This window comes from Sminthopsis crassicaudata, chromosome X (assembly GCF_048593235.1).
Source record: "Sminthopsis crassicaudata isolate SCR6 chromosome X, ASM4859323v1, whole genome shotgun sequence".
NCBI lineage: Eukaryota > Metazoa > Chordata > Mammalia > Dasyuromorphia > Dasyuridae > Sminthopsis > Sminthopsis crassicaudata.
Window position 1 is genome coordinate 8,171,871 of NC_133623.1, and position 22,468 is coordinate 8,194,338.

Below are 22,468 nucleotides of genomic sequence, written 5' to 3' on the forward strand. Positions count from 1 at the left end.
ACTGGAGAATTATATTTGAGTGTAATTAAAAACTCAAATATAAGACTATTTGGAATTAGTAGTAAAAATGGATTCATTTATCTGATATCTACCATTATGGTGAGCTTCAAAAATAGGCAAGCCACATTTTCGATTTACCAATAATCTAGTTTTTCCAAAAAAATAACCAAGCATTATTGATTGACTCAGTAAAAAGAATTTGAGTACATGAGAAACTTTGTGAATCTCATTTTGAAAGGAGCTTAATTACATAAGCTTTGATTTGACTTCAATGTTATCTACATAATAAAACAAAGACACTGTTCTAGACAAAAACTTTTTGATTGGCCATTCTCATTCAGAAAGCTGAGGTGCTTAAAATGAGTATAAATAAATAAAACTAGAATTTTTTGCATAATTGCTTCCAGTTATGTCAAGCTGCTGACAGCTGAGATGCCTTAGTAGTGGGCAGCTCCAGGAGAGCCTGAACTGTGACACCAACTTTCACCAGGCCTCTTTCTTCCAAAATATGGTGCGGCAAACAGAGTCTTTCCTGGAAAACAAAAAGGACAAGTCATGATTTCTAAGTGGTGGTTTTTGAGTAATACAGTAACTCACCAAGAGAGCAGTATGAATTAATGAGTGATAGGTTGATTAAGAGATCATTTGTTTTAAGATCCATTTACTTTTTCTGAAAAAAGTATATAAACAACGGACTCGGTGAAGGCTTTTGTCTATGAAACATTATTAGGAAACTGGCTTTAATAAATGATGACAAAACGGATAAATGATGATCAATAAAGCTTAACACATGTGTGTTGGGAAGTATTGGGCATGTTTACTCTTTTAAGTAACTTAAGTAATTCCTTTACAAATCTTTGACTTTCATCAAAAACATTTGGTACTGGCTAAGAATAAAAGTAGTGGATTGGTGGAATAGGTTAGGTTCCCTTTGACTATAGTCAATGACTACAGTAATGTAGTTAGTTTGATAAACCCAAAGACCCCAGCTTCTGGGATAAGAACTCACTATCGCTGGGAAAACTGGAAAATAGTATGGCAGAAACTAGGCACAGACCAACAGCTAACACTCTATATCAAGATAAGGTTGAAATGGGTTCATGATTTAGACATGAAGGATGATACTATAAGCAAATTAGGAGAATAAGGGCTAGGTAGTGTACTTCTCAGATCTATGGAGAAGGAAGGAATTTATGGTCAAAGAAGAACTAGAGAACATTATGAAATATAAAATGGATAACATTGATTATATTAAATTTAAAAGGTTTTAAACAAAACCAATCCAGCCAAGATTAGAAGGGAAGAAGAAAACTGAGGAAAAAAATTTTTACACCCAAGGTTTCTGATAAAGGTTTTACTTCTAAAATATATCGAGATTTGACTCAAATTTATAAGAATACAAGCCATCTCCAAATGATAGTGAAAAGATAAGAACAGAGAATTTTCAGATGAAGAAATTAAAGCCATTTTAGTCACATGAAAAAATACTCTAAATTACTATTGAAAAGAGAAGTGAGAATTAACACAACTCTGAAGTACCACTTTACAATTCTCAGACTGGCTAATATGACAAAAAAGATGATAAATGTTGGAGGGGATGTGGGAAAACTGGGACACTAACACATTGTTAAGGGAGTTATGAAGTGATCCAACCATTCCGGAGAGCATTTTGGAACTATGCCCAAAGGACTACAAAACTGTGTATGCCCTTTGATCCAGCAGTGTGTCTAATGGGTCTGTATCCCAAAGAGATCATAAAAAAGAGAAAAGGATCCACATGTACAAAAATGTCTGTGGCAGCCTTTTTTGTAGTGGCAAGGAACTGAAAACTAAGTGGATACCCATCAAGTAGGGAATGGCTGAATAAGTTATGGCATGTGAATGTAATGGAATATTATTGTTCTATAAAAAATGATCAGCAGGATGATTTCAGAAAGGCCTGGAGAGACTTACATGAACTAATGCTGAGTGAAATGAGTAGAACCAAAAGAACACTGTACACAGCAACAACAAGATTATATGATGATCAACTCTGATGACCTGGCTCTTTTCAACAATAAGGCAATTCAGATCAACCCCAAAAGACAATGTGATGGAGAGGGCCATCTGCATCCAGAGAGAGGATTATGGCGACTGAATACAGATCACAACACAGCATTTTCACCGTATTTGTTTCTATTGCTGTTTTCTTGCTTGTTTATTTTTTTCTCATTTTTTCCCTTTTGAGCTGATTTTCTTGTGCAGCATGATAAATGTGGAAATATGTTTAGAAGAACTGCACATATCTAACATATATTGGATTAAGTGTTATCTAGGGGAGGGAGGAGCAAGGGAGAAAAACTTGGAACATAAGGTTTTTCAAGGGTAAATGCTGAAAATTATCTTTGCATGAATTTTGGAAAAATAAAAGGCTAAAAAAAAAATCTTTGACCTTGAAATAAGAAACAAGAATTTACAAAAGGCATATTCCAGCCCAGCCTAACCCAGTTAAAAATATATATTTGTCATTTAACATACTGAGAGTATTTTGTTAAATAAAATATACCATTTTCATGTTTTCAAATTAATTCTTTCAGTAAGAATCGCTAAGGAAAAATCCAATGTTTTCAAAATAAATTGGGTGGTCTTTGTTTTAAAATGAAAATGAAAGTATCAAAATAAAAATGGCAGAGAGGGACAAAGTAAAGAATAAAATAATGGGTTAGAAAAATGTTCTGTTGAGAAATTAGGAAATGCATCTTTAAAACAATACAAATCTTATACATAAATAGGTATTAGGCAATGAAGAGAAAAACCAAAATTTCTTGCTACCACTCTTAGAATTTCAAGTTTATCATATATAGGACATATTAGAAAAAAGATTTTAAAGTTAAAAATTAAGAATAATTGAAAAACTGGGGAACAATACAGTTCTATGGAATGTGTACTCAATCTGAGGCAAGAAGATCTGAGTACATAAATCCTTAATTTATATAGTACTCTGTGATCTGGAGCAAGCAACTCTCTGGACCCGTGCTTCCCCATCTGTAAAAAGAAGAGATTGAACCAGGCAGCCTCTGAAGTCCTCTCTAACTCTAGAGCTATGATTCAATGTTGCCATGAAAAAAACTTTTTTTTTTTTATGATATGATTCAATCTGTATTCAGACACAACAAGTTTCTTCTCTGGATATTGCTAGGATTTTTCATTATAAGTCCTTCAGAGTAGTCATAGATCATTGTACTGCTGAGAATAGCCAAGTCATTTATAGCTGGTCATTCCAGAATATCACTTTTACTTTGTATCTCAGTACATTTCACTTTGCTTGAGTTCCTGGAAGACTTTTTTTTTTCTAAGAGCATTCTGCTCATCACTTTCCACAGAACAATAATATTTCAGGACAATCATACACCACAATTTATTTAGTCATTACCCAAGTGATAAGAATCCCCTCAATTTCCAATCCTTTGCCCTGTGAAGAGAGCCATTATAAACATTTTTATACATGTAGACATGATGATAACTTAAATTTACATCTCTTTTCTTAGAAAAGGGGGATCTTTCCAATTCAATTTCATTGAAGACACAAAACTCAGAGCCAAGGCCCACATTTTCTGTAAACTTCAATGGGCAGACAGTTCCCCTGACTTACATCTATTAGTCTACTGGTCCAGGCATACAGTCAGGCCTTTTGACACTCAGTCAATTGCACCTGTGTTTACAAGAACAATTTGATATGGTTGTGTTTTAATTTTTAAATCCTTCATTTGCGAGTAGTGAAGATACTGTGAAAGGTGAGCAGAATCACTGCTAATTGTAAAAAGTTAGACTGGTTCAGAAATGGTCACATACTGCTACTAAAGTTTTCAAGGAATGAGGAAAATAAACTAGGTAATATACTAGATAGGACTGTTTACACAGACTTGAATCTCCAGCCCAGACTTCTTCCATAGGCCTACAAAGGATTAGGAAACAAGGTCTCCTGAGGAGTAAAACGACGGAAGACCCAAGTGCTCATGGCTGTCCGGCCTATGTCACCAGGTATTTGGTCAAATCCACTGCAATGTAACAGCTTCTAAAGTTGGTCAGAAAAAGCCTGATCACATTAACTTAAACAGCAGCCAAAACTCAACCTGGGAATCAAGAAAAGTTATTAAGAGAAGGTACCTACACATAACCTTCAGGACTTCAAGAAGATGTGATTACCTTTCAATGACACAGACCACAAGCATTCTGAGCCTCAGAAAGACTGTCTACAAAAGTTTTGTGGCCAAAATAAATAAACATACTACTTTGTGGCCACTCTTTGATGAGGAACCTGTACAGATTTAGCTGGCTTACTCCTCAAATACACTGCCAGGCGTTTCCAGTTTGATAGGATGCCCCACACAAGGGATTACGATCTGCCTTTGAATACCATGGGTACCTTTACACCAAGAAGAGGACTACAGTGAATGGGCATGAGAGGACTTTAGGGACAACATTTAAAACAACTTCTTATTACCTGTGAGACACCCAGTTTTTTACAAGCATCAAGAAAGTTTTCTACATTTCTTCGACATTTTGCCATGCTTAGTTTAGGCTGTAAAGAGAAAAATTTCATGAGTCATTAAATATTCCTTAGCTAGAGGTCATCATCAACTTTATAAAAGAAAAGAGCCTAACTAGAAACTAAATGTATTAAAGTTTATTATTCCAGAGCAATGAACTTCTAAATGTACAAGCTACTTGACAAAATTCATTCTGTACATAAGGCACTTACCACTGCTGGTGATGGTACATGAATACTAGCTACAGAGCGTGGCCTTATATGATTGGCTAAATGGCAAAGAACTACTCCATCCATTAATGCTGCTCCAATATCATCAGGCAAAATTACTTTTAACCTCGATTCAAGATTCTAGTTTAAAAAAGAGACAGGATGTGAGTTGCAAATAGTTCATATCTTTAAAAGCAACTGGTACTTATACTACAATTCATTATACAATCAATATATTTTAAGAGCACTCCTTTGAAAGCAAAATTAATCTCATTTTCCCAATCAGCAATTGAAATACGATTCCATTTCTGCACAGCAAATCAAAACTAGCAATTTAACTCACGTTACGAAGTTGTCGTATTTGCTCCCTCTCCTCCCTTAAATGCTCCATCTTTCTTCTCATCGTAAATCCAGGATCTGCTGTCCCATATTCCTGGCGAGATGAACGGCTGAAAGCTATGAAAACCAAATATTTGTTTACTTTTAACAAAGGCAGTGAAAATGGTGAAAGAGAAGAACACCGACCAAACATCGGTGAAAGAGGCATAATAAAGAGGAATCTGTGCAAAATTAAGTGACATGTGTGTTTCAGTTTCCTCACCACTACATCAAAACATTTTAAAACACACTCACACAACAGAGTAAAAACATACTCGTCTGCATAACTGAGAACAGAACTAGAGCAAGCATGCAAGCGTTTTTGGATCCCTGCATGTGTTCTGATCTGAAATTAAGTTGTTAGAATTTTACTACCTAGCTTTAAAAAATGTTGACTGAATATAATTCAGACTTTTATTCTCTGTAGAGCAAAAGGAAATTATTATTCTTGAAGATCAGTATACTTATTCAGAAACAAGGACTGTGATTTAATACCTCGCCAAGGCACCTGGATACATTTTCTTTTGGGCTTGCCAAATGCAAAAAAAAATCTCTCTTTTTGAAAGCTGCCAAAATGGCATACTATCATTTTAGATAGGTTTGGGTCTGTTGGCAGGAGTGATCATTTTAAGAGCAGACCCAGTAGAATAGAAATAAGACTCTAGTACCTCAAATACAAAAAGCTGAAGTCTTTGGGAGCTTGATGGTGAAGAGTTGGAAGAAAGAAAAGGAGAAGAGAAACTGGAAAGACAAATAATAATAACAAAAAACTCTTTTGTAGGAGAGGAGAAACAAACTACATATAGCTAACAGCTATGGATTGAGTGCCATTTCATCTGGAAACTCGAGTTTACATATAACCTCGGAGACATTAAATTTAGAGAACATATTTTACCTGATCTAGGCTTCAAGCCAAATGGACCGTGTGAATAACTGTCAGTTCTGTCATAATCCTACAAATGAGAACAAACCGATATAACCTATTGGCTTTCACAATCACCAAGCTAGTTGTTCACATCTGCACCCTTCTTTTGCCATACTCATTCTCCCCCTAAGTAATTCCCTTCTATATCGGAGAGATTTGTGCTTCAAACAAAGTGGATAAAACATTTAACAATCACTATTTATTTTCTAACTTACTAGACACAAGTCTTCGTGTGTATCTCATCACACTTAATTTGAAGAAAGGGCAGAAACAATAATCATAAAAGATAGGATTTGGGGAAATAATTAAAAAGAAAAAAAATCAAGTCAGCTCTGCATTGAGACTCAACAACAATTCAACAGAAATATTAACTGGCCAGCAACATTTACTGATTATCTACTAGGTGAAGAATTTATACGAGGGTGGCAGCTTATGCTCGGCAAATTTTCAAATTCTCACAAGTAGGATCTGCAGGGCAAATATGAATCCATTCTCAGACCTATGGGTGAACTTCATGTTTCAAAGCCCTTCTCTGCACATCTCATTTGATTATCGTAACAAATGCATCGGGTAGGTAGAACACATAAACGGTTCATGAAGCATTCAGAATTCTCCATTAACTTTTAAACATTCAAGTCTCCTCCATAAGAGAAGTCTCTTCCTCAGATAGTCAATGCTAAAGATGTTGATGCAGCAATAAATGCAGAATCAATGAGTGGAATCCCAGACATGTTATGTCAGTGATCCAAATCTAAAAATTTTCTGAAAATTATGCATATTATTTCTCCATACATATTTACCCAATGATTCCCCCAATTGCATTGAAAATCTTTAGTAAAATATTAAAACCTTAAGTAATGAAACAAATATAACAGAAAGAAAAAGGCTGCCTTTTTTAAGTTAAAAAAAAAATCCTCTCAGGCACACATATTTAAATTAATATACTCATTTATTGAAACAAGGCGAAGAAGCCTACACCCTAATCCAGTGAATGTGGCTCATCTGGCTCATCTCTGACTGCTCTAGAAAACTGAAGAATCAGATATCTAGAACTTGATCTGGGAAAAAGTTCAGAGGCCATCCAGTCCAAACCTCTCACTTAACAGAAGAATATACTGAGAGAACACAGAGAGAGAAAAGGCCTTGGTCAAGCCACACAGAGATTAGCAGATCTGGGACTTGACTTGAAGAGTAGCATGCTGTGCTACCTCCTGATCATCTCCTTACTCTATACGTATGGTTGGGTACAGCTGTATAATGCTCACACAAGTCCAAGTGAGAAGTAACCATTAGAATGTGAGTTTAAGGATGCTAATTCAGCCTTAAAAGTCATTATTTATTTGCAAATAATGACGAACTGGAAAAAGTCACTTAGGTGGTACATTATTTTATGTAGTAAATATGTATATAAGTTCTTTAATAATAAATATCAATAATAATGCATGGGTATCAAACTCAAAGACCGGCCTCAGTAAAAGAGAATGTGCACATAAAAGGTAGTGTCACTGACTTATAGTGTATTTGCCAAAGGAAATATCTATTACTTCCCATGGACCAACCCACCCCCCCAAGAAAAAAACAACCAAAACAGTTTTAAGCAAGGAGAGTGTACAAAATATGATGATGGAGTGAAGATGTTAGGAGCAGGAGGGGGAATGTGCACACACACACATACTTACTCTATCTCTTTCTCTTTTTTACACACACACACAAAAACAGAACATGTACCTCAGATGATACTGGAGACTGTGGGGACACATTAGCATTATCACTGTCTGGCTAAAATAAGAGATAAAAAATATGAAACAGAAGAAATTAAAACATGTGAATGATGATCTAGGGAGACATACAAGAAACTAAAAATTGCTTCAAACAACTAAATATGACATTGAAATTTCTCTTCTAGTACAGGTCATGTGTGGGGGACCACTTCTAAACACCACATATGAGAACTCTTTAAAATGTGCCTGTGGAAAAATAGTCATTGCTAAGATTACTTTCTGATGCCAGACAATGATGGAATATCACATTTGTCCTGGGATAGTTATGGAAGGCCAGCAGACGTCCGAGCATATCCAATAACGGGCTTGTGTTAGCAGGATTGCTCAGCAAGCACTCATCTAAAATGTTAACTTCCCTACATTTTGGGCCTGTCTAACTTAGAACCACTCAGTTCAGTATTGAAGTGAACCTTACTGCTAAGAACAGAAGGCCTGTGATGCATGTAAAGCATGCAGTGATGCTTTATTCCCCACAGGTAGCTCAGGACCATTTTCCCACAATCATGACTGGCTGCTTAGGGCGACATCATCCATTGTTTCTCCTGCTAAAAAATTTTCCAGAGAGGTCATAGGGAGTAATCAGGGCCTAGGCTGCTAAAAGTAAAATCTGACTATTGGGCCAATTCCTGGCTTCTCCCATCTCTGGTTCTACTTCCTAAACACAAGAGTTTGGGGCAGCAATAACAGCATTCCCAGTCACATGAACTATCTGTTTGTGTCCCTCCCTCCTACTCCCAGTCACCACTTATGAATTCAAACTATTTATTATTTGAGTTTATTCTTAAGTCTGTCTGTTACTTTAACTACATTGTGGTTCTAGCCAATGAGAATGTGGGGAACAGGCCAACTTAAGTCTCAGGATTTATAAATCAGCTTCTTATCTTTTTGATTTATCAATGAGAACCTGAGATTTAAATCATGGTCTAGAAGATAAAGGAAGATAAGGCTAAAATTCAAAATTAACATATGAAGGTGACAAAAAACACATGCTGCTAACACTATTGACAATATGATGGACTCTCCAGTTTGGGCTAATGTGTATTATGAAGTTACATGATAAAATAAATCAGAGTGCCATCGATGTTAAAAATGTTTATTAGGGACTAAAAAGTCCACAGAGCCGGCCAACGCAATGCGGTACCTGGAGACAGCTTCGTCAGTATGACCCGGGTTCAAGTGTTGCCAGAACATACTAGCTGTGTGACCATGGAAAAAATTCACTTCACCTTTCAGTGAAGGTGACTCTGCAGTCAAAGTCAGAGATTCTTTACCTTTCTGATGCCATAGGCCTTTTAGGCAACCTTGTGAAGCCTACAGACCTCAGTGCAGAATAATGGGTTTCCCACATAGTCATAAGGGAAGGAAATGCTGAATTTCAGCAAGAAGTCAATGTAAATATAAATGTAATTTTTTTCCATCCAAGTATCAGGACCCCCTGAATTTATCTACAGACCAGGTTGAGACTTCCTACACTAAGTTATGGACAGAGGTGAAGGAAGTAATCAAACCAGGAGTTTTCCACATCACAAATTTGCCCCCACAAGAAAAAAGGGGATAGGAAAGAGGCTATAAGCATTAGAGAGATAAGAGACAGCAAGACTAAATAATTCCAATATTGGTAATTATCTTCTTACCTCCTCATGTTCATTTCCACTTGAATTCTTCCTTGAGGATTTATACTGCAAAACATTTGGAAAGCAAAAGTGATTTTTCCCCATCTACCAGACCATTCAATTCAAATCAAATTCAATAAAATTTGAAGATTAAAGTACCGCAGAACTCATACTTCTTACTTTCTCCAGACTACTGAAATTTTATGACCAAGAGAATTATTTATATTTTGGTGCTTCCACAAAGTGCAAGCAGTCAAGTGTGGTGGGTTATAAAAATAGCTGAAATTCTGAAACTAATTTTTCAGTGGCTACCTGTCTCTTAAACCAACCCAATGCTTCCTTTGGCATCAATCATATCAACAGTCTTCATTACCTAAGCTTGAGACCATGAACTCAATCACAACTCCTCTCTTTTCTTCATCCCTCAGGTCCAATTTCTGGCCTAGACCTGTCCGTTCTTCTGGGAATTCTCTCTCAGATATGGATCTTCCCCTTCATTCACACGGCCATGACCATATCTCAGAACTTCACTACAGCAGGGCTGTAATACCTTTCTCTTAAGTGATCTACCTAATTCCAGCTTTTCCCATGACCAATTCATTCTGCAGTTCAGTGGCAGGTTCTAGAGAGCTAGCATGGTTTATCAGAAGGCTAGACTCATAATAATGAAGACCTGGGGTCAAATCCTATTTGAGACGGTTACTGTGGTTATAAACAAATCATTTAGCTTCTTTTTCATTCATTCATTTATTCATTCATTCATTTTGTTGGTGGAGTTGTAAACTGATTCAATAATTCTTTTTTTAAATTATTAATTATAGTTTTTATTTACCAGATATATGCTTGGGTAATTTTACAGCATTGACAATTGCCAAACCTTTTGTTCCAATTTTCCCCTCCTTCCTCCACCCCTTCCCCCAGATGGCAGGTTGACCAATACATGTTAAATATGTTAAAGTATAAATTAAATACAATGTATATATACAAGTCCAAACAAATCATTTAACTTCTTTGAGCCTTAGTTTCTTCATCTGTAAAAATGTGGTTCATAATACCTGCAATATCAACCTCAATGAATTGTTGTGAGGCTCAAATATAATATTGTAAACCTTAAAGCAACACAGAATCTTCTTCTTTTCTTTCTAGAAAATCAAATTCCTTCCAAATTAATCATATAATTCATTTTTCCCAGACTATGGACCTCTGCTCAAGCTGTGGCCTCCACCTTCCATGATCCATCAACTGTTCCAAACTAGGCTGCTGCCTCTGCTCAGTGTTTCTCGTGTGCCCCTGCCAATGCTGCTCTCCCCTTTCCTTCTCTATGGGCTGTTCCCTCCCTTGGGAGCAGCTGAATACAGCCAATTTGGCAACATCACAGATAGGGCTTTGCATTATTCTTTCTTTGTTTCAGGTTCTTTCCTCAAGAAGCCAAGGTCCTAGAAGGCAGCAACAGTGACTCCACCAAACAACTATCAGAGTTCAGGACACAGGACATGTCCCCCAAAACCCAATCTGAATGAATTGGCCAATATTTAAAATACAATAAAACCTTATTATCAAGACTTGAATAATCCAAAATCTAGTATAATCTTCTATAAGATCCAGATTGAAATTGACCTATGCCAAGCAGATCTCTTTTTCAGGAAAGGTACAAATTAGGACTGCAGGGAAAAAAATGGACAAGATGAACAGAAGTAAGAGAACATCTGAGAGAAAGGATTATGGGAACTGAGTGTATCACAACATAGTATCTTCACCTTTTTGTTGTTGTTGTTTGCTTGCTTGTTTTATTCTTTCTCATTTTTTTCCTTTTTGATCTGATTTTTCTCAAGTGGCATGATATTTGTGGAAATATGTATAGGAAAAACTGCATATGTTTAACATATATTAGATTACCTGCCATTTAGGGGAGAGGGTGGGGGAAGGGAGAAAAAATATGGAATACAAAGTTTTGCAAGGGTAAATGTTGAAAATTATCTTTGCATTTATTTCGAAAATAAAGCTATTATTAAAAAAACAAAAACAAAACAAAAAAAAAAAAACTATCATCAGCTATGTTCTTAGGAAAGCACCACAGAAGGACCCATTTACAATCCCAATTTGCTACAAGCACTGAAGTAATTGGACTCTTCCAAGAAGCCAGATTTATTATAACTTTGTGGGTAAAATCATAGGTGAGGAATGCTAAAGGGACCAAAAAGATTCTCACACTGAAGTGTTTTCTCTAAAATAAAAAAGCTTCAGGGAGCTGGGAATGGCTTTCATATGCTAATCACTACCATCAAGGCTTGGAATTTCCTAACTGGTATGAAAATTCCTTTGAGGCACAGGTCTCAAATTCTAGCCTTTTGTTGTTGTGGTTGTTAATACAATCCTCTGGATATAAAAAAATTAAAAAAAATAAAAAAAAATAGGTAAACATGGGATGAATTTGCATTATAAAGTACCCTAGTGAAGAAAAGGTAGTTCAGAGTCTTTCTATTGAGTTCAAAATAAATGTTCAAAAGGAAAAAGATTTGGCTCCCTTATGAAAAGCTTTTTCAAAGGGACAGCTAGTAGCAAATAGGGGTTTATAGAATGTAAAGTGCTTTCTATGTCGGTTTTAAATGAGTTAGAAAGAAGGAACTGAGGAGGGGTAGAGACATAATAACCCAGTTGGGAAGGTCCAGATGATGAGCAGATTAACAATTTCCTGACTAGGAAAAAACTCAGATGGTGATTATGTACAGGGCTGTCATGTTCCTTTGAGGTTTGGGGTTCAGTTTTGGTCTACTGTAAGTAAGCCAGCTTCCCTGAGAAGCATCAAGGTAAGGTCAGTAACTTAACCAGAGGAAGAGCAGGGAAATCTGGCCAATCTGGGACTCCACCCATAGGCCCCTTTAGCTAAATCTCTCCTTATAAAAGAGCCAAGCTGGAATCATCTCTTTGCAGAGGGTGGAAACATGTCAACTCTCTGTCCACCTGAGCTTCTGGTGTCCTCCTCTCTTTACCTAACACCTTTTATTAACTAGACTTTACTTCCAAACCCCATAATAAGCCTCTTTTATCAATCTAGGTTTTCGGGCCTGTAAATTCCTTTACAGGGGACTCTTGCGCCACTACTAGACCTCATTTAACTCTGTATCCTTGTGCCGAATCCAAAGGGGTTGCAGGGGAGCTCCATTTGACTTCCTGTACCCTGAACCTGCCACTAGCCCTCAATTAACCCTAATTTCATTTAATTCTAGATCTCATCAGTACTGACTGGAGGGATAGCCACAGAGTACCATGAATTTGGAATAGCTATTTTGAGTGTCCCATAGGTGAGAGGGCTATTATAACATTTTTACTTAAAAATAATAGGCATAAATGACTATTCATCAGGTGATCAGAAATTTCAGTTAGAGAAAAGGAAAGGAATCACAGTGCAGGGGTCTTCAAGGTTAGGTGTGTTTAGTAGAAGAATTGATAAAAAATTGGTCCCTGAGGCAGGCAGGGGGAAGGCTCTGACAGAGATCCATTCAGCTCCATGGTCCCACCTTCTAGGGAGGTAACCCAGCCTGAAACCCAAGTCATGTCAATCCCCTGAGACCTGCCTCTAGAGGCCTTGAGCAGTCTCACTTTGTCATGTTCTGTCAGAAATCCCACTCACGTCCCTGAGGTTACATTTTCCCTATAAAAACTACTTATGTCTTTCTCTTCAGCCTCCCCTATGCCACATGGTATCTCCCCTAACTTCACTCTGCTTCCCAACCCTTCTCCTCCTTATAGCTAACTAACTCTTTTAGTGGTTTTTAGGGTCCCTTTTGGGATTTAGCCTGCAAGTTGAGGGCATGCCCCAACCTCATGGGGGGGGGCCTTCCTTTCCATTGGGTAATTGGAGGTTCCACTGAGGAACTTGTCTTTTATATGCTCTCCCACTCTACTTCATATTTACATTCCCGGTGCCTATTATATCCCTTCATTTTGTCTGTAACTTAATGCCCCTAAATAAATCTATCTTTTGCCAAGAAAAATGGCCATTGTGAACTCTCCACATGACCAAACCCCAATTTTAGTGGCTACCATCATTTGGGGCCAAACTCCACTTCATAGATCAATCACATAGAAAACACTGAATTTTGGGTGTGAAACTGAGGCAGTTCACGATTTTGACTAACCACCTTGATTTGCTCAAGTTCCCCTACTCTTCAGAGGAGGCCAGACTGTCCTGGAAATCAGAATCAACCACGCAGGAGACAGACAGCATTCCTCAAGCTGGACATGTCAGAAATTCCTTGCAGTGTTCGCTTGCTGCACCTGGAATTCCCCTACTATGCTAGAGAGCTAACTCAGACGCGTTTGTGTAGATGTCACCCCAAGGGACAAACCTGATATGGCCAGGATATGCCTCCTGCCCAGAAATAACCTGATCGGACCGCTAGATGAACACACCCCACCTCGTGCTTTTTGTCTCTTTAATTCCTGCTTCTCATGCTCACCCTGAGCTCAGTTCTAACTGTGCTGCCAATTACCCACATGTACATGTCAGCTTTCTTCCAAGGAATAAACCCCCAAATACATCTTTTTTTTCCCCTCAGACCAAACTCTAGATAAGGCAGACATAAGTTGGAGGTCCTAAGTTCCCAAACCACTTCTGTCATTTATGAATTGGGTAACCTCAGGCACATCACTGAGTCTCACAGGCCTTCCAATTCCTCATCTTTAAATGGAGGGGAGGGTATTGAACTAGACCCCTTCAAAGGTGCTTTCTAGCTCTTAATCTATGATTAGGTCATTCCCTTAATAATATCACCTGGAATGGAGGTGATTCCAGCAATTATCATGCTAATTTTGAATTATACATTTGAGCTAGTAAATATTTCATGCCTGAAAATCAATAAAAGGCTCTAAAATATTAAGATGAGATAGATGTTAATGTTTAAAAATCTAAATCAGATATTTCAATAATTCTAGGTTCACACACTCTACCTAGTATGAAATGTGAACTTTTGGTTTTGTGGACTCAGGGGTTACAACAACATGTAGGTTGTCAGGTGGACAGGCAGCTTAAGCCTACATTAATGTATAAGAAAGGAACTAAATCGGACCTACACTAACCAGTTTGAAAATGTAAAATTTCTTCCAAAAGAGTGCAAGCACCTTGAGGAAAAGCACTAGAGTACTTGTAGGAGTTTTGGTGCCATTTGGGCTGTTTTTGTAATCTCTTTTGAGATTCAGTTGTCATTTTGAATTCCAAATTCTCTTCCACCTTTGCCCCTCCCCATCCACTGAGAAGGCAAGAAATATGATACCCATTATACATGTAAAGTCATGTAAAATAAACTTCCCCATTAGTCAGGTTGTACCACAAGAAGGCAAGAAAAAGAAAGTTTAATAAAAGGGATGTGGAGAAGGCTAAGTCAGAAAACACTTCACTTTAAGAGGTACCTGACAAAGTTGGCTGATTTGAACCACAGTGCTGAAAAGCAGCATCATTCTGATAAAAATGAAATGCATTTTGGAGGTTTCATTACACCACAGTCTATGGAATAGTGATAGGAACCAGAGCATCTAGAACCATTTGCACAATCTGACCAATCCCTTACAAAGAAGTCACAGGATCAAAGAATTAGAGCTTCAAGGATTCTAACTTTCTCAATTGAGAGACCATGAAAAGGAAGAGCAGAAACTTGCCTGAAATCCCAGCATGCCAGTAGATGCATAAATTTGAACTCAGATCCTCTGAGTATAAGTCTACCATTCTTTCCATTGTAACAGAGGAAGATTGCTCTCAAGTTCTATCACACACACACACACACACACACACACACACACACACACACCTGTCATCAGAGGGACGAACTTCTGATCAGCACCAAATAGCAAATGTTACTAGCAAAAAGGATCAGCAGGTTTGGCTGACATCCTGATATCAAATCATTTCCTGGATTACATTTTAGAAGAAAATTAACCCCTTCATACTTGAAGTTGAATCCAATTGTTCTGATCACTCCAGGATGCCACCAAATGCACTGAGGCCGAATTAGGCTCAATAGTCCTGGGAAACACTAAGAAGTCACCTCAAAACACGTAAAGCAGTGCCAGGAGAGCTGATTTCCTCATCTAATGTAGCATTATTTGATGGCAACTTCATTGCTTCCAGAACTCCTTTGAAAAAGTTTATCCATCACTTGCCCACAAAACTGGCAGATTCAGTCACTTACTGAAAACTCCCGTAGAAGAATAACTTTACTAACGCTTGCTTACAGATTGGAAAACGATAAAGCTCTCGTGGTCTATCAGTATTTAACTTGATCAGACAAAAAGAAACTTCCAGATACATTACATAAAGTTACAGGAATGAAATAACTCCAACCGAGGTGTCACTACTCTCAGCATGTTAAATGAAGCTTCTCTTAGATCCAAATTTTCTCTTTAGAGAATCAAAATTCACTGTTTAAAGAAATTCAAGTTCAAATTAAGTTCAATAACAGATCCTGTGAAAGATCTTTTAATTCTCAGGCAACTGAAGAAGAAAGAGAATGTCTATCTTTGTCCTTTTCTTTGACAGAAAGGCAATGAATAACTACAAAGCATTTTAACTATGAAAAAGTATCACTTCTGAATAATAGTTCTGAATTAATTTAGAATAAAGGCTGTGAATTCCAGGGCTGTCTGTGAAATGTGCTCACAGTGACATCTTGTGACTAGGAAGAAACATTGCAGATTTCTCTACTAACCAACAAATACAATCAAACCTCTACATTTGGCCTCCATTCACTGGGAATCTGATAACGTGAGTGTAATCCTATAAAGTAAAAAAGGGATGGGGCTATAAAAGAAAAACAGACTTTTCAACATTTTTGATGAAAAGACAAGAAAAGGATAGGAACTTTGAAATATCAACACAGGAATTAAGAGAAGGGCTAATTTACTTGAGTTTTTAGAGGAGACTGCATGATTTTGTAGCATTAAGTTTGTAGGAGGCAGGGAGGAGAAGAGAATAAGGATTCTTACAGGACCTTAATGACCTCAAAGGGTCCTAAGGGAGTTAAATAAGACAAATAGAAGTAACTGCGTCTCTTCTGAGGATTTTTAATGGGGAAAAGAAGGAAGAGCCAAATGAATACACTAACATAGAAAGGAAGGCGGGAGTAGAACTTGCTATTTCTCAAATTAAGGCTGTTAAAAAGAACATACAAACATGAAGGAAAGGAGCCAGAAAAGATAGATGAACTTTAGTCTTAACCAATCTTAACACACATATCCGTACTCCCAGATTTTCTTGTAGAAATAGATCAAACTCAACAAGCAAGACTGGAGAGTGGTAGTACATTAAGAGAAAGGATAACAGCACGAAGGGAATAGCTAGAAGCAAAACAAATTTCGTGATCCAGAAGTGATTAAAAAGAGCCAGAATCTTAAGGAGCTATCCACCAATTAGGAAATGATCAAACAGTAATATGTGAATATTACTAAATGTTTTTGCATTTTAAGAAATGATAAGAGACTATTGCAGAGAATCCTGGAAGTTCTGAACTGACTGAATTTTTTAAAAAATGTTTTTTATACACAGTTAACACAAATATTAAAAAAAAAAAAACCCTGTCAAAAACCAGCTTTTAAAGAAAGCCTTATGTGCTGTCGTCAACAAAATTACCAGCCACATTAATGATGAAATCTTTACCTGAACAGAAAAGTGATAGGCTCAAGATACAAAAAGAAATGTATTTTTTTAGATGCGACCACTGTGGGAATTTGCTTTGTGACAATGTTTATGTGTGAAAGAATTTCTCCCCACTCCCTCTGCTCTCCCTTTTTAATTAGGGGGAGAACTGGGTTTATAATCAAAAAAGGAGAGATGGGACACTGAAATTTTTTTCAAATGCACAGAAGAAAATGGAAGATAAGACAACTAGGACAGTTTGGAAAATTATGTATATAATTTATTGTGTACTTAAAAAAAACAAGTCATACAAAATGGAAATTTATGGTTTCACATAAAATCTTTTTTTGTTCAACTGTTTCTAGAAATATTTTACTGGACTTTTAGTTGAAAACTTAAAAAAAAATTAATAATGGAGACTGTAGTATTGATGTCTTCAAGGTTAGGTGTGGTGAGTAATGATAAAAAGTAATCCCTGAGGCAGGCAGGGAGAAGGCTCTGATAGAGATCATTTCAGCAACATGGCCCCACCCTCTAGGGAAGTGGCCCAATCTGAAACCCAAGTCATGTCAAACTCCTAAGACCCTTTTGTCTTTTTCCAGTGGTGGGGTGGGGAATGGGGAAAGGCTATTAATCAAGTGATCTCTCCCTACCCTAGCTTATAACAATAAAGATCCTCCATCTGACCTGTTCCTAAAGTTTGCAAACTGTGGTTCTCTTACCATGACATGACTCATTTTAAATTACTTTCTCTTATCAGACATTACTAGATCATATATCGACACTACATGTTCTAACATTTAATTTGGTCAATATGTTCTATTGTAAGACAAAGACATTTACAATAAAAGTAACAAGACGAACAAGAACATAGCACATTAAAAAAAACCTAGATACCTTGAAATATTCTTTTCTAATTTGCTTGCTTCGCCTCCTTTCTTCATTCTGCCAGATTACAGGTTGAGTTTCAGGCCACTGCTGTTCATCAATTGGATCCTTTTGATTTCCTAAAGGCTGTAATAAAATAATTTCTTTTAACTATGCAAATTAGTACACAGTGAAGAACATAACAGCAATTAAAGTTCATCTTTACCTGCCACATGAAGGGTGACAATGCTGAATTTACTTCATCTGCCAAGACACTAAAAAATTAAACACATCTTGATTTGTTAAAATCCTTGGAAAGATCTTTAAGAGTACATCTGGTTAAAAAGCATGTTTCATTATTAAGTCACCATTTTTATAATAGGAATTCTCTTTTGTTAAATAAATTCTTTGATAAATTTACTAGGGCCTACCCTTTTATTTCATTTGCTAAAATCTGTACAACCTCAAGAGTTTGAAATAAATGATGCTCTACAGAAACCAGCCCATTGTGTATGAGCATTTACAAAGAAAGAGCTCTCTGAAGTGACACAGAGGCAAAGCAGAGAAAGAACCAGGCAGGAAGAACTGGATTCAGATTCTTCCACCAATCAGCTTGAGAGGCACTAAGTTAAGCAACTCTGAACAGATCCCAAACAGATGCTGGACTATGGGGCTCAAGCTCTCAGTGCCTTGAACAACTTTTGAAGCCGAAACTTACACAGCAGTTGCTAACTTGCAGCGATAACATCACAGGACCATTTTGACCAGACCACTCAGAAAAAGCCCCATATGCCAAGCATTACTCTAGGCACCTGAGAACTGGAGACAGAAATTCAAATACTTCTATCCCCAGGAAAATATTCTCTTATGGGAAAAAAAAAGTGACAAAGACTCACAATGAAAGAAAAGAGATCATTTTCAGCTCTGTTTTCATGACACTGAAATAATTAAAAAGTCTTAAATTGGTCAATCATTAAACTGCTCTACATATTAATTTAGCTGAATAACTGCTTTTCTATTGCACTGCTGAAGTGTTTTGGTTTTAGCCAAGGCCACATTTCCTAATATTTGTATTCTGTCACAATGTCTACACAGGTTAAAACAAATTCGTCAAAGGAAAAAAAAAACATTTGTATTGAAGGGGAGGGCTTAAGAGGGATTTTTTGGAGGGAGAGGTTCCAAGAAAAGGAGAGTATCCTGTGCATTTGGGAAGAGGTGAAGTTTGGAAGAAAGTATAGACTTTGGAAGAATATGGAAAAGAGAGAAGGGAAGGGGAAAAAATGTGGCTGCTCCTTATGCAGTATTTTGAAAGAAAGGGTGTAACTGACTGTACTAACTCTAAATGCTACTAAAATAAAAAAGTAAAAAGTAAAAAAACCAACAAATTACATTCTGGGGCTTTAGGCCCTCAAGTGAAAATTTAGGAAAGGAGGGAATCCTTCCTTTTTAAAGAAAATGAAAATAGCTTCCACATCTTTGTAAGATAGTGTTCTAAATGGAATTTTATAGGTCTCTGATATAGTTAGATGACCCTGGACAAGTCACTCCACCTGTTGACCTTATCTTTCTCATCTGTAAAATGAGGATTATAATAGCGCCCACCTACCTCTCCTGGCTGTGTGAGGATCAAATGAGATAAGATGTGTGCAGTGCTTCTTTAGCATAGGATCTGGCACACAGTAGGTGCTATATAAATGCTAGCTATTGTTATTATTACTACTTAAAATAGGAGACTGCCTAACAAACAGGTCCAAGGTGGTTTCTTGAAGCACACCTTGTCTGCATTAAGAACACACCCACCTCTTGCTCTTTGAATAGCAATGTTTGTAACTCATAACTGGGCATGCACAGCTATTATGATGGTACAAACTCTCAGGTAGCAAAGGAGGAACAATGGAGAATCACTGAGTAAGGGGAGAAAAGTCTCACTGGACACTCATCCATTAGTAAACTGGCTTCATCAAGGCATCTCCTACTGTCTCACTGTAAACTCAATTTGGTAAACTTGAGCATCAAACCCAAAAGCACTTACTCACAAAGGCTAAACTTTCACAGTGATCAAAACCACATTAAAACAAATGGTGGCAAAGATCTTGGCTGGATATTATAATGATTTGCATTCTGAAAATTCAAGGTAAAATAAAATTAATTTTTACTACCTAATAAATTATAATAACTATATAAATGTTCACCTCTCCTCACCTACAACAGGAGTTCTTCAACTAAGGTCCAGGAATTTTTTCAAAGTATTTTAATAACTATATTTCAGTATAATTTCTTTCTTTTCATGTCCTTGATTTTATTCACATAAAAATATTCTGAAAAGGATTCCAAGTAATGAACTGAACCAGCTACGCCCAGTGAAAGAACTCTGGGAGATGATTATGAACCACTACATAGAATTTCCAATCCCTCTATTTTTGTCCGCCTGCATTTTGGATTTCCTTCACAGGCTAATTGTACACTATCTCAAAGTCCGATTCTTTTTGTACAGCAAAACAACTGTTTGGACATCTATACATATATTATATTTAATTTATACTTTAACATATTTAACATGTATTGGTCAACCTGCCATGGGGGGGGGGGAAGGAGAGGAAAAATTAGAACAAAAGGCTTGGCAATTGTCAATGTTGTAAAATTACCTATGCATATATCTGGTAAATAAAAACTATTATTAAAAAAAAAAAAAGAATTCCAAAGGCTTCATCAGACTAACAAAGAGGTCCAGGACACATACACACAAGTGTTTTATATACAAACTATCAAAAATATCTAATAAAAAAGATTCTCATGTATTTTCATTGATGAACATAATTTTCAAAATTCTCAAAGAGTACAAATCTTGTTTTATTTACTTCCTTTCACCAATATTCATAAAGAATTCTTTCTTTCCATTGTTACCATTAAGGAAAAGGGATTTGAAAGCTGCAAGTGTCTTTAAAAGTTACCAAATTCAGCACAGATAGCATGGAAAGAGTACAGGCTCTGGAGACAGAAAATTACTTCAATGACCTAAAGATTGGGCTAGAAGCCTCTTAAGGGTTTCCAGCTCTGGATTCTGGGACCTATGAGCCTATGCAATCCTAGCCCTTTCTTTTACAACGAAGAGAACTGAGAAGGGCAAAGATCAAGTGATTTTTGTCTTATAATAAACAAACCCCAAAAGTCTTGCATCCAGTATACAATGCTGTAATTATGTACACATAATATACAAGTTGAAAATTATCCTATGACTAAGTGAAAGTAAGAAAATATAAATTAATTTTGTGGTGAGTACAGATAAGTCTGGGAGACTTCCAAAGATCGGTTTGTGTTTTTTGTGATGATTTTTGCATGAACAGTGAGGGAGACATCTATCCTTTCTTTCTAAGTGACTCTTTTCTATGAGGCAGATTCTGGACCCAGAATGTTCTCCACCCTCACATTCATCTCCATGGCTTTTCATCTTCTCTCCCTTCAGCAGTTTGGACTCCCTAATTTCTACCAGTCAGGACAATAAGTTATACACCCTCAGGCCAAACCCTCAGGGTCCCAGCTTCCATGTGTCTTCTGGGCTTCAGCTGCATTGTACTCATAGCCACCGAGACTACATGTGCCGATAAAGGGACTCAGCAAAACTATTTTAAAAAATTTTAAACTATTTTAAAAACTATTTTAAAAGGGCAGAGGTGCTGAGTGTTGGACTCAAAGTCGGGAAGACTATCCAGAGTCTTCCAGATAGCTCCAGAGACTATCTAGATATGTGACCCTGAGGAAATCATTTAGCCTCTCCTGATCTCAGTTTCCTTATCCATAAAACAAGAAAAGTAACACAGGATTTCTGAGAGTAACGTGAGATAAAATATATAAAATGCTTTGTGAATCTACAAGCGATATCAAAATGCTAGCTATTCTTGCTATCCAGATCTACATGCAACTATAAGAATGAACATAGCTTACAAGGAGGAAAACTGACACTGTCTACTTGAAATTATCATTTATGTAGTCAAAAGGCACATATGAACCCAGCTGGAGAACAAATCAAGTCCTCTTTTGTTTGTTTTGCTCAATCACAAAGCATTTTTATCGAGTATATGCCATATTTGCTTTTTCTTCTTCATCTGCTGGACCAGTCTGTGAACCATTTATAGGGAAGCAAGCAAGTCACATAAGAGCCAACCAAGAAGAGTTCACTCACTACTCCCAGGATCTGAGAGTGTCCTGGGGGTGGCTCCCCCTACCTGTGCTTTGGAGCCAGGCTGTGACCAAAAAGACTATCTCTTGGCAGAGGGTCTGCAAACAAGCTTCCCTGCATTTAGGCTTGCCCCTGAGTGACAGGCAAACAGAAAAAAAAGTGACCATAAACAAATAAGCATTAACATGGTTACATATCTTTGTATACCTTTTTTCAAATTCCACAGTTTGCTTAGGTCTGTTTCTTGGGTTTACTGAAGATGAATGATTAAGAAGCCTAGAAACAAAACAAATCAAGAAATCAACATTTATTTATAATAACTAGAGTACAAACTCATCAATAATATCTTTTAAGTTACAGTG

The 22,468-nt window shown here is 36.9% G+C and overlaps 1 protein-coding gene across 5 annotated transcripts in view; it reads right to left on the reverse strand.

The window, feature by feature from the left end:
- Positions 1 to 204: 204 nt before the first annotated feature.
- Positions 205 to 22,468, reverse strand: part of LRCH2 (leucine rich repeats and calponin homology domain containing 2) — a 78,944-nt gene continuing 56,680 nt past the window's right edge. For 3 of the 5 annotated variants that reach the window (XM_074278074.1, XM_074278071.1, XM_074278069.1), the window contains 10 exons: positions 22,314 to 22,382; positions 18,156 to 18,204; positions 17,960 to 18,076; positions 9,457 to 9,501; positions 7,770 to 7,820; positions 6,012 to 6,069; positions 5,082 to 5,194; positions 4,742 to 4,879; positions 4,484 to 4,561; positions 205 to 532 (listed from right to left, as the gene is read on the reverse strand). In XM_074278074.1, the coding sequence (XP_074134175.1) occupies positions 413 to 532; positions 4,484 to 4,561; positions 4,742 to 4,879; positions 5,082 to 5,194; positions 6,012 to 6,069; positions 7,770 to 7,820; positions 9,457 to 9,501; positions 17,960 to 18,076; positions 18,156 to 18,204; positions 22,314 to 22,382 (838 nt within the window). In that variant the 3' untranslated portion in view covers positions 205 to 412. The remainder of the gene's footprint in view (positions 533 to 4,483; positions 4,562 to 4,741; positions 4,880 to 5,081; positions 5,195 to 6,011; positions 6,070 to 7,769; positions 7,821 to 9,456; positions 9,502 to 17,959; positions 18,077 to 18,155; positions 18,205 to 22,313; positions 22,383 to 22,468) is intronic. The other 2 variants (XM_074278072.1, XM_074278070.1) reach the window with 1 other exon arrangement.